The 11,751-nt window shown below is 42.6% G+C and overlaps 2 protein-coding genes across 3 annotated transcripts; both read right to left on the minus strand.

Annotated features, from left to right (window-relative positions):
• Window positions 1-2,650: 2,650 nt before the first annotated feature.
• On the minus strand, window positions 2,651-11,136 carry LOC108361244 (uncharacterized). Its single transcript, XM_017613818.1, has 2 exons — window positions 10,294-11,136; window positions 2,651-4,041 (listed from the first exon to the last, which is right to left on the minus strand). Exon 2 carries the CDS (start codon window positions 4,033-4,035, stop codon window positions 3,454-3,456), a length of 582 nt encoding a protein of 193 aa, XP_017469307.1. The 5' UTR covers window positions 4,036-4,041; window positions 10,294-11,136; the 3' UTR covers window positions 2,651-3,453.
• LOC108361243 (uncharacterized) lies at window positions 4,035-9,885 on the minus strand. 2 transcript variants are annotated; one of them, XM_017613816.1, is made up of 2 exons: window positions 6,026-9,885; window positions 4,035-5,977 (listed from the first exon to the last, which is right to left on the minus strand). In XM_017613816.1, the coding sequence occupies exons 1-2, from the start codon at window positions 9,675-9,677 to the stop codon at window positions 4,227-4,229; spliced, it is 5,403 nt and encodes a 1,800-aa protein (XP_017469305.1). In that variant the 5' UTR covers window positions 9,678-9,885; the 3' UTR covers window positions 4,035-4,226. The 2 variants fall into 2 exon arrangements, with proteins under 2 accessions (XP_017469305.1, XP_017469306.1); XM_017613817.1 differs by having other exon boundaries at window positions 4,035-5,974; window positions 6,023-9,885.
• Window positions 11,137-11,751: the final 615 nt, after the last annotated feature.

The raw sequence follows: 11,751 nt of genomic DNA on the forward strand, positions 1-11,751 counted from the left end.
TCTCATGGACATAACACTTTAGTTCGGTTATTAAAGGCGGCAAACGACTACAAAACGGTTGTCTTAGCCAATGAATGTGCCAGTACAAATCGTAAATGTGGATTGTTAGAGAAACCGTTGGACCAACATGTTTAAATTAAAAATTTAATTTATGGCATAGTATTTTATGCATTTTTTTTAATCTTTGTACCAGGGACATGAACCGGATGAAAAATTTGGTCGGTTCGGTTCAGCGGTTCGAACCGTTTTTCCCATTCTGGATTGGTTCGCCAAAGCGGTTTTTTGGTCTTTGAACCGGGATTTCAGTTCGGTTCAATGGTTCGGAAATCTAAAAAATAACGCGCAAGTTCAAGTGTCAAGTGCAACAACGCGCAAGGTTAAGTGTTAAGTGTCTATCAAATGAGATGGGTTGCCTTTACATTTGATATTGCCACATGGTATGTATTACCATATGTATTAAACAAAAACAAAAAAGTGGGTAAATTTATCTATTGAAAATTGGCTGAAACGAACAATTAAACCTTTATGAAAAGTGGCTGAGTTTTCGGTTCGGGTAATGGTTCAGTTAATTAATAGAAAAAAAAACGGTTTTCCGGTTCAAAACCGGTTCACGTCCCTGGTTTTCCTGATACCCTCAGAGAGACTTAAGGAAGCAAAATTAAAGGCATAATGTCTCTATTTAAGATTTTGTGTCAAAATAAAATGTGCAATCGAAATATCCAAATGAGAACGGTTGCGCGTACATGAAGATGAAAATGGAGAATTTTGTAATTTCAGTGCAGGCTTTTGAGTTTTAGATTTGATGTCGTGTAAGTTTAACGCATCTTATCAGTTAAAATGAGTTAAGCCGTTTTTTCAATCATCAAAGTGAGACTAAAATAAATACATATTTGCTGATTCCTAAAACAGCATTAATTATTTTATTTTTAAATATGTGATATACATTGTATATTTAAGCGTTTTTATGATATGTAATGCATCAAAATCTCTCTGCCATAATTCCAGGCATAATGTCTTTAAATCTGTAAACCTTTATGAAAAGTGGTTAGGTTTTAGGTTCGGGTAATGGTTCAGTTAATTAATAGAAAAAAGCGGTATTCCGGTTCAAAACCGGTTCACGTCCTTGATTTTCCTGATACCCTCAGAGAGACCTTACGAAGCTAAATTAAAGGCATAATGTCCCTATTTAAGATTTTGTGTAAAAATAAAATGTGCAATCGAAATATCCAAATAAGAAGGGTTGCGCGTACATGAAGATGAAAATGAAGAATTTTCTAATTTCAGTGCAGGCTTTTAAATTTTAGATTTGATGTCGTGTAAGTTTAACGCTTCTTTTCAGTTAAAATGAGTTAAGCCATTTTTTCAATCATCAAAGTGACACTAAAATACATACATATTTGCTGATTCCTAAAACAGCATTAATTATTTTACTTTTAAATGTATGATATAGATTGTATATTTAAGCGTTTTTATGATATGTAATGCAACAAAATCTCTCTGCCATACTACTTTATCATCAAGTTTAAATTGAAAGTTTATTATTATAAGTATTTACCACTTTCTAATATTTCCTATTTATAAACCAGAATCCGCATTCATAAATGTAAATAGTATTAAATATACACTCAATGATAATTTCTTTTTCAGAAATATTAGAAATTAAAAATTTCGCTTTATGCTTTCCTAATAGAAAAAAGCAACAGAAAGGTCTGTAAACGCATATTGTGTGCACATTTTTACGCTTATGTATTTTGGTTTTCTATTACAAAAAATACACCAAAAACCAAAGCTTTAAAAAATATATTTAAAAATCATAAAATAACGTAAGTGACTTACATTTTGCCTTAATAAAAAATGAGAGGAAAAATTACAAATTATCATTGATAATATTGTATAAGATAAAAACAATTTTCGCTTTATTTATAACTCAAGTCATAAGATTGTAATAGACTCTGTTAAGTGGCTAGATACCAACAAAAAAGAGGAAAACAATATAAACTTTATCGTGAGTGGTACTAATTTTTTATATAGAAAGCACCCTTTTACACAACAAATATGTACGATTATATAAGTTGATGATTATACGATTATATACATTTGTAATAAATTGATTCTAAAGCAATTTTGTATTTGTTTGCAAGTAATAAAGCAATATCCATTGTGATTATTGCTAAAAAATATTGGAGGCTTAGCATTTTTATTTATCTATGGGCCAATTTCACAATGCGCAGTTAACTCAGAATCGGGAGGTAACTACAGAATTTTGTACTGGAAATCTCTAGTTAACTGTCGATTCTGAGTTAACTACGCACTGTGAAATTGGCCCTATATATTAATACGCTAACATGAATTTTGTCTCCGTTCGTTTGGTGATTCTACCGAACCGATTTTCAAACCAAGAACACCATTGGAAAGACATTTTTCTGTAGATGAGCAAAGTTTTTATGGTTTCAAAATTGATTGAAAATTACGGCCACAGCCGTCGTTTAAACATTTCCGTATTTGTATATATGTTGCTGCAACATGTTCCATTTGACATGTTTCGCATGTTGCTTCACTTCGTATTTGAAATTAAGCTTTGAAATAAAGATAAATATGAAGATGAAGAAATAAATGATAATGATAAAGTAAAAAAAAAAGGCAAAAGTGAAGATAAAGACGAAAATGGAGACAATGACATATATATTCGCAGGGCTTGGGGGCCTGCGTTAGTTGTGGGCGGCGGAGCGGCCAATGCCTGGGGGTTGCTGGCCAGGTGGTGTGGTCAACCGGGAGCGATGGGTTGATTTTCCTGGGCGGCGCTGAAGGCAGTCTGGAAATGTCGGAATGACGTCGGCGTGTAGCTGGCGGCTGTACGGCACTGCCGGACGTTTTCGCACTAAGGACGCTCTGGATGGAGCACGGGGACACGCAAACGACAGCGGCTGGAACGTGGTGGCACTAATAGGGCACTATTACTAGAGCGACCGTTTCAACGCCCGTTTTGTTAAGTTGGAGTAGGCTCAACGAAATAAAAACACCGAACTGATTTCAATTTAGGTTGAGAACAACGTAGGTTTATTTGGTTCGTATTCAATTCGCGTTCATTAATTTTGCTTCGAGTTACAAATTTTCGGGCAGACCGAAGATGCGGAAGGTAAGTATACCGGCAAAAAATACAAAATTCTTAACAATACAATTTCTCCTCTGATCCGTCCACGAGATAGATATGAAGTATGTCTATAGATATGTTGTTTTGACAGCTGGTGATCGTTCAAGTGAGCGAGTAGCGCACGCGTTGCCAACTACCCGGTTGGCTGATGGGGGTTTTCACGGTGCGAGTTAATTTTTATGAGTTCAAAAGTTACAATTCGTAGAAATATTTCAAGTCTAGCTAATTCAATAAATACAAATGGTTAATGCGGTGTGCGTGCGCTAGTCACTCACTTGAACATCCTGCCCCGCCTAGGCGCGCTAGACGGCTAGTGCCACTTTCAGCTGCTCCAGCGCTCTAATGGCCTCATCCATAAGCCGATTTGCCATCTTTTCTCGGAATGCAGCGGTATGGAGCCCTGTTGCCGAACGTTTGACGGTGCGTGGTTGTGGAATGGTGGCTGCAGTCGGATTGTAGCGATGGGTAGCGGCCTGGGTAGGTGGGTTGCGACGATCGCGAGCGTTTGAGCGGGAGGCCGGTGTCGGAGGTGTTTGAGTTGGAGGTGCGGTGGTACGGCGATGTGGCTGTGGTGGCGGCGGGGCCCGATGAAGCATCGTGTGGTGCGGCAGTGCACATATCCTGCACGTGATCTGGGATGTGCATTCGCTGGTAGCGTGCGACAGTGCCAGACAGTTGGTGCAGTAGTTATGGGCCCGCGCCAACAAGTACCGCTGCGCTGGCTGCATCCTTCTAAAGAGCGGGCATGTTCGTAGCGCGTGGTGACGCGCGCAAACTCGGCACTTCTGATAATCAGGGCTTGGGCGCCCCCCGCGGTCGCTAGCGGCCACAAACACCTGCGAGCGGAGTGAAGTTCTTGGTGCTGGTGTGGGTGCTGAATCCATTCACGCCTGTAAATAGTTGTGTAGATATATAATTTTAGTGGGACGTATATCGAGTATCGTGGGTCATGAGACAGAGAAGTATATAATTGTTATTTTGGGGAAAAGGCGCGTATGGTGATTGAAGGCGAGACAAGTTTACGATCAAGCGGTTTGTGGCATAAGTGGTACAGAATCATGATGATGGTGTAGGGTTACTCGGTCGCATTGGGACTGAGTGGAAGTTCGGCCGGTGGCAAAAAACATAATTTAACTATCGGCCGTGTGAGAATGCCGGTTTGAGTGCGTACCTCGACAACACGAATGTGGCCATCGGGGCCGGGCCGTGTCCTTTCGATGCGTCCGAGGCGCCACTCAGTGGGCGGAAGCGTATCGTCGTTGATGAGGACGCACTCGCCGACTTTCGGCTCAATACGGGTGTCTTTCCATCGGTGCCGTTTGTGCAGGTCCTTGAGATAGTCCTCTTTCCATCGTCGGCTAAACTGATGGTGTAGAACTTTGACCTTTTCCCACCGATTGAGTAGAGATAAGTTTTCATGGTTCGATTCAGGAAGAGACAACCGGGGGGATCCCTTAAGGAAATGCCCGGGGGTGAGTGCGGTAAAATCTGAGGGGTCCTGAGATAGGGGAGAGATGGGTCGTGAGTTTAACACGGCTTCTATTCTGATTAATAGGGTGGTAAACTCTTCGAAGGTGAATTTATGTGATCCGGCAGTCTTCTTGAGATGCGTTTTGAAGCTTTTGACTGCGGATTCCCATAAACCACCCATATGAGGGGCGCTGGGGGGAATAAATTTCCAGTTTATACCTTGAGCGGCATATCTTTTGACGATTTCCCGGGATACTTCTTTCGAGAAGGTGATAAACTCCTTCTCAGTGGCTCTTTTGGCACCGACAAAGGTTTTGCCGTTGTCACTCATCATGGTGGCGGGATAGCCTCGCCGGCCAACAAAGCGAGCAAATGCAGCCAGAAAGGCCTCTGAAGTTAAATTCGAGCACAACTCAAGGTGAACCGCTTTTGTCGTGAAGCATACAAAAACGGCCACGTAGCCTTTCACGAGGGTGGGCGATCTTAGCATGGAAGCCTTCACCTGAAAGGGGCCAGCAAAATCAACACCCGTTGTGGTGAAGGGCGGAGCGAAGGTGCATCGTGAGGGTGGCAAGGCTGCCATTATTTGTGAGCGCATTTGCTGCTTGTGGACAGTGCAGGGTTTGCATTGAAAAATGCACTTTTTTATGAGTGGCTTGAGCCGAGGGATATAAAACTCCTGTCTGATCGCCTGCTGCATAAGACGGGTTTCGGCGTGCAAGAGCAGCTCATGCAGGAAGCGTAAAAAGAGTGCAGCATATCGGGATTTCTCGGGAATAATGATGGGGTGGCGTTCATTGTAGCTTAGCGTTGAGTGCGCCAGTCGACCGTTCACACGTAGAAGTCCATCTTTGTCCAGAAATGGGTTTAAGGTGAGAAGCGGGCTCCGTTTATCGATCGGCTTCGAAGCTAACAAATTCCTCTTTTCATTGGAGAAATATCGAGATTGAGTTAAGGCGATGAGCTGGACTTTAGTGTTTCGGAAGTCATCGTGCGCCAGAGGTAAAGGGTGAACTATTATGTGGCTTGTTCGGGTTTTCAGAGTCCGTATGAATCGAAAAACGTGAGTCAAAACCCGGAGTGCGCGTGGGAAGGAGGAGAAACGATCCAGAATGTCGGGTTCTTCTTCGGTGGTGTGTAACGCTTCAATTCGGCGTACTTCGGGTGGATTGTTGATTGTGCGTCGTGAAGCTTTCGGCCAAGATTCCGCGGGGCTGGTGAGCCATTCCGGACCCTTCCACCACAGTGAGGAGGCTGCCAAGTCGAGAGGTTTACATCCTCTTGTACCCATGTCGGCGGGATTATCGTGAGTTCGTACATGCCGCCAGGTGGCATTTCCGACCAGATCGATTATTTGCGCGATTCGATTCGATACGAAGGTTTTCCAGGTATGGGGTGGCTTTTCCAACCATGAGAGCACAATTTCGGAGTCAGACCACAAAATCAAAGCTTGCGGGTGGAGATTGAGCTGAGATTGGACGACCGACACTAGTTTGGCTAGAAGAAGGGCTCCACATAGTTCGAGACGTGGTAAGCTGGTGGTTTTTAGGGGCGCCACTTTGCCTTTAGAGACTAGGAGGTGACACGTTATGTTTTCTTCTCGTATCGCTCTGACGTAAATATTGGCGCAATATGCCTTCTCAGACGCGTCGCAAAAACCATGCAGCTCAACAGGTTGGCCTGGAGAATAGTTCACCCAACGAGGAATTTGGATTGCTGTTATGGCTTTTAAGTTGTTCGCGAACTGCGTCCACTTGACGAGACGGATGGGTTTTACCTGTTCATCCCAGTCGGTTCCATCAAGCCATAGCTCCTGCAAGAGAATTTTGGCTTGAATCAATTTCGGCGCTAGCCATCCTGCGGGGTCGAAAAGTTTGGCGACAGAGGAGAGGATTTGTCGCTTCGTGCTCGCTGTGGTTACTGGGATGGACTCAACGGTATATGAGAATGCATCTTTTATGGCATTCCATTGAATCCCGAGCGTTTTCGTCGTACTTGCCTTTTCGAATTCGAGAAACTGTGAATCGAGCACGTCGGCGATGGGAACGGTTTTGAGGATATCAGGATGGTTGGCCGTGATTTTCTTGAGGGGGAAGCCTGCCGACAGAAGAGCTTGTCTGACTTGAGAAAGGGATTCAGAGGCTGAGAGGATAGAGTGCCCACCCGAAAGTATGTCGTCTACATATGTTTCGCTCATTAGTATTGGGGACGCCATCGGGAGTGTGTCTTTTATATCTTTAGAGAGTTCGTGAAGGGTGCGTATTGCGAGATAAGGGGCGCAGTTGAGACCAAACGTGACGGTTTTTAGTTTGAAATCTTGAATTGGACCTTTTGGGGAGGAGCGAAATATGATTCTCTGGTAATCTTGGTCCTCATCGTGTAATAGTATTTGGCGGTACATTTTTTCTACATCGCCATTAAAGACAAATTGGTACGTGCGCCATTTGAGGATTAATAGCATCAAATCGGGTTGGAGGGTTGGCCCGGTGTAGAGGACATCGTTTAACGAGTTACCGGAAGTTGATTTTTTCGATGCATTAAAGACAACACGCACCTTTGTCGTTCTTTTTTCAGGTTTTACAACCGCGTGGTGGGGTAAATAAAATGACGAGTATTTGTTTCCTGAGGATTTCTCATAGGAAGTTGTTTCTTCCATATGACCTAGTGTTATATATTCCTCGAGGACTTGGTCGTACTGGGATTTTAGCTCGCCTTTTTTGAGAAGATTTTTCTCCATACTGAGGAATTGCTGGAGAGCTGGGGCACGGGATCGACCTAAGGTGAGTTGGTCTGGGAAACTGTGCTTAAATGGGAGTCGCACTTCGTAACGACCATCAGATGTGCGTGATGTGGTGGATATATAAAAGTCTTCACACACTCGGTCCTCAGAGTTGAGAGATTTGGGAGTGGGGATTTCTTCCAGTTCCCAAAATTTTCGAAGTTGGGAATCGAGATTCTCATTTGAGACTTCGTCTACTTGGGTCGAAAACGAGCTTATTTGATTGGGGACTTGACCACTAAGGATCCACCCAAATATGGTGTTTTGTGCTAATAAGTTTTTGGAGAGTTTTTCAACCCCTTCTAGCACAATTTGTGGGATCAGGTCGCTGCCAATGACTAAGTCTATTTGGGATGGGGAGTGGCAATTGGCGTCTGCTAAGGTGAGATGAGACCATTTTTCCCGTTGTTCTTGAGTGGGTTGGAACTTGGGTAGCAATTTGGTTAGCTGTGGGAGGACGATTGCTTGTGCTTTAATCCGTGTGGATAAATCGTTTGAGACAAGAACCAGAGAGCATAATTTTTTCGAGGTTTGGACTACCCTTCCACCCATTCCTGAGATTTCGAAATTGGAGGTTCGACATGGTAGTCTCAATTTGAGTTGCGCTTTGGAGGAGATGAAGCTCCGTTCTGAGCCCTGATCAATGAGGGCTCTTAGTTTGAAGAGTTCCCCTCTGTGTTCAACGGAGACGATTGCCGTCGGGAGTAGTACTTTACTTTCATTTTCGGAGTAGAAGGATTGTACCTGGGACTTATTTGAACACGAGGGTTGCTCGTCTTGTTCTTCCAGAGACTGGGGAGTTTGGAGACTGGCACTGGTGGAGGTGGTAGTTGCCACTTGAGATGAGGCCTTATGCACTCGGGGAGTTGATGAATTTTTTGAGAGTGCGTCATCATGGAGTGATGAGTTGTGCCGTTCTTGGCAATGAGCGCAATTGTGAGGGCTTCTGCAATCTTTAATTAAATGCGATTGGGATAAGCAGTTTAAGCACATGTGATTATCTCTCACAAATTTTTTCCGATCCTGAATTGACAGTTTTTTAAAGCGAGAGCAGCTGTAAATGGGATGCTGAGAGGTTTTGCATAATGCACATTTATACATTGTGCGCTGCTCTGTCATATGAGATTGGATCTTTGAATGGGATTTATTGTGAGTGTCATGTGAATTATTGCTTTTAAATGCGTATGGGTTTTGTTTGGGGTAGCTTGTATGCGGGGGGATCGATTTAACCTTGGCTGGGCGCCACTGATCTACTCTTTCTACCACCTCATAGCGAGTAGTCAGAAACTGGTTCATCTGGGACCAGTTGGGGAGGTCTTTTCTGGAGATGAGAGATTGTTCCCACAGAGTTACTGTGTTCTCCGGAAGTTTGGAGGTGACCAGATAGATGAGGATGGGGTCCCAACTCTCTGTCGAAACTTGCTGGGTAGCGAGGATTTGAAGGCAGTTATTTACAGAAGATTGTAATCTCTGTATATCCTCGCTATTTTCAACTTGAATTGGTTTCAAATTCATTAGGGTTTTTATTTGGTTATCTACCAAGACTCTGCGATTTTCATATCGTGCTCTTAGGGCTTCCCATGCCAGTTCGAAGTTGTCATCACTTAACGGGAATTGTTTGACTATTTGGCCGGCTTTGCCTTGCGTTTTGTACCGGAGGTGGTACAACTTCTGAGCATTTGTGAGTTTTGGGTGGTTAATGTAGACCGCGGTGAACATGTCACGGAAGGACGGCCATTGTTCATAACCCCCGTAAAATATCTCAGTGTCGCAAGGAGGGACTTTTAAGCCGAAGCCTGTTTCTTCTTTGGGTTGTGATGTACCGGCATGGGGAATGGGATCACTCCTTTGTTTGAGTAACAGAAGTTGGTCACCTATCTGGGCTTTTGTGTCTTCATACATTATAAGACAAGACCTGTATTTATTGTACGCGGCTGACTTGAAATCTTCGGGGAGATCCTGATCTTCAGTTTCTAAGACCGTATCGTAAGAGATTTGGACCCGATTCCAAAAGTTATCGCAATTATTGTCTTTTATTTTCAGACTTGACTCGGTGTTGTCTTGGATTGGGGTGGACTTGAAACGAGTACAGTAGTCCATGAAATTATCTGTTTCTGATATAAATTTAATAGAAGCGAACGACTGCTTGGATTTCTTCGTGGCTGACTTTCCACTTGTACGCGTTGAGCGTTGGGACTCCGTGGAAGTACCTTGGGTTTTTTCATCGTCACTCATCTTTGGGCTTTTTGATTTATCTATTTGAGGGGCACCAAGCATTTGTTAAATCAAGAGAAAAGGGGAGTGAGTTGATCAGTTATGAGAAATAAAATGACCGCAATATAGTGTTCGCAACACGAGAAGTAATAGAAAAATTTGTCGCTTCGAAATATGTGTTCGTACCACTGTACCCGCTTGAGCAAAAAAATTCAATCACCCTACCGCACTTTTTGTTATATTTGTATATATGTAATGTATATATGTGTAGGTATATAAGTATATATTAATATTTTATGAGGGGTCAGAGATAAGCTGATATTTGTGGAGTTTATTAACTTTTAACTATTTAATATTTAAGTGAACGTTTGTGTGTGTGCATATATGTATGCGCGCTCATATATCAAAATTTATGTGTGGAAAAAAATGAGAGAGAAGTAAATACTCGCAGTTATTTTCACTTTGTTCGAAAGTACATATAGAAATATGCACCGTTTGCTGATTGCGCGGGNTGAAAGTACATATAGAAATATGCACCGTTTACTGATTGCGCGGGAAAATATGAATATTTATATAGGAGATCTCCACAAATATTGCTTCTTTTATATATATATGTATGTGTATTTTTTTTCCTTTTTTGGGCGTAAGTGGGGTTAAAAGAAATTCGTTTCTTACTTACGGCTTTATTTGGGCTTTGGGTACTTATGTGGTTGATGAAGATGATCCGCCTGGAGTGTTGCGGGCTGGTGTCAAAAGGAGGCGACGAAGGACCAAATCGCAGGGCTTGGGGGCCTGCGTTAGTTGTGGGCGGCGGAGCGGCCAATGCCTGGGGGTTGCTGGCCAGGTGGTGTGGTCAACCGGGAGCGATGGGTTGATTTTCCTGGGCGGCGCTGAAGGCAGTCTGGAAATGTCGGAATGACGTCGGCGTGTAGCTGGCGGCTGTACGGCACTGCCGGACGTTTTCGCACTAAGGACGCTCTGGATGGAGCACGGGGACACGCAAACGACAGCGGCTGGAACGTGGTGGCACTAATAGGGCACTATTACTAGAGCGACCGTTTCAACGCCCGTTTTGTTAAGTTGGAGTAAGCTCAACGAAATAAAAACACCGAACTGATTTCAATTTAGGTTGAGAACAACGCAGGTTTATTTGGTTCGTATTCAATTCGCGTTCATTAATTTTGCTTCGAGTTACAAATTTTCGGGCAGACCGAAGATGCGGAAGGTAAGTATACCGGCAAAAAATACAAAATTCTTAACAATACAATTTCTCCTCTGATCCGTCCACGAGATAGATATGAAGTATGTCTATAGATATGTTGTTTTGACAGCTGGTGATCGTTCAAGTGAGCGAGTAGCGCACGCGTTGCCAACTACCCGGTTGGCTGATAGGGGTTTTCACGGTGCGAGTTAATTTTTATCAGTTCAAAAGTTACAATTCGTAGAAATATTTCAAGTCTAGCTAATTCAATAAATACAAATGGTTAATGCGGTGTGCGTGCGCTAATCACTCACTTGAACATATATGAATTATATATATGAATATATGAATGAATATATATGAATTAGGGTAACTGAAAGGGTAAGAAAATTTCTTGAATTTATAAAGTGAAACTTCTTTAGCGGCAGTTGGTTGGTTGGGAGTAAATTGTCAAATTCAGGGGCGGTTTAGCGGTTTGAGAATAAAAACAAAAACAAAGATGCCTAGAGGTACAGGCAAAAATGAAGATCAAGGTAAATTTAAACACTTTAAGGTAAAGGTGAAGAGGAATATGCAAAAATAAAGATAAACATGAAGAAAAGGATGAGGATGAAGACTGATATTGTTATCGATATTTTTATCGATATTGTTATCGACACTGTTATTGAATAAATAACCGCTATTGTAATCGATATGATAATCGATATTGTTATCGATATAATAATCGATATTGTTATCGATACAATAATGAATATTGTTATCGGTATAATAATCGATTAAATACTTGATTTTGTTATCGACTTAGTTGTTGTTGTTGTAGCGGCTACAACAACCCCGCCCAGATCGGTTGGTATCTCAGTCGTTGTCGTCAAGTTCCACTAACGGCAACCCTAGGAAGCGTGCAGCTTCTGCGGGGTTTGCCCATAAGGACAAGGT

The sequence above is a fragment of the Rhagoletis zephyria genome, unplaced genomic scaffold (genome assembly GCF_001687245.7).
Source record: "Rhagoletis zephyria isolate East Lansing unplaced genomic scaffold, Rhagoletis_zephyria_1.1 Rzeph_scaffold_00721, whole genome shotgun sequence".
NCBI classification, from domain to species: Eukaryota; Metazoa; Arthropoda; class Insecta; order Diptera; family Tephritidae; genus Rhagoletis; species Rhagoletis zephyria.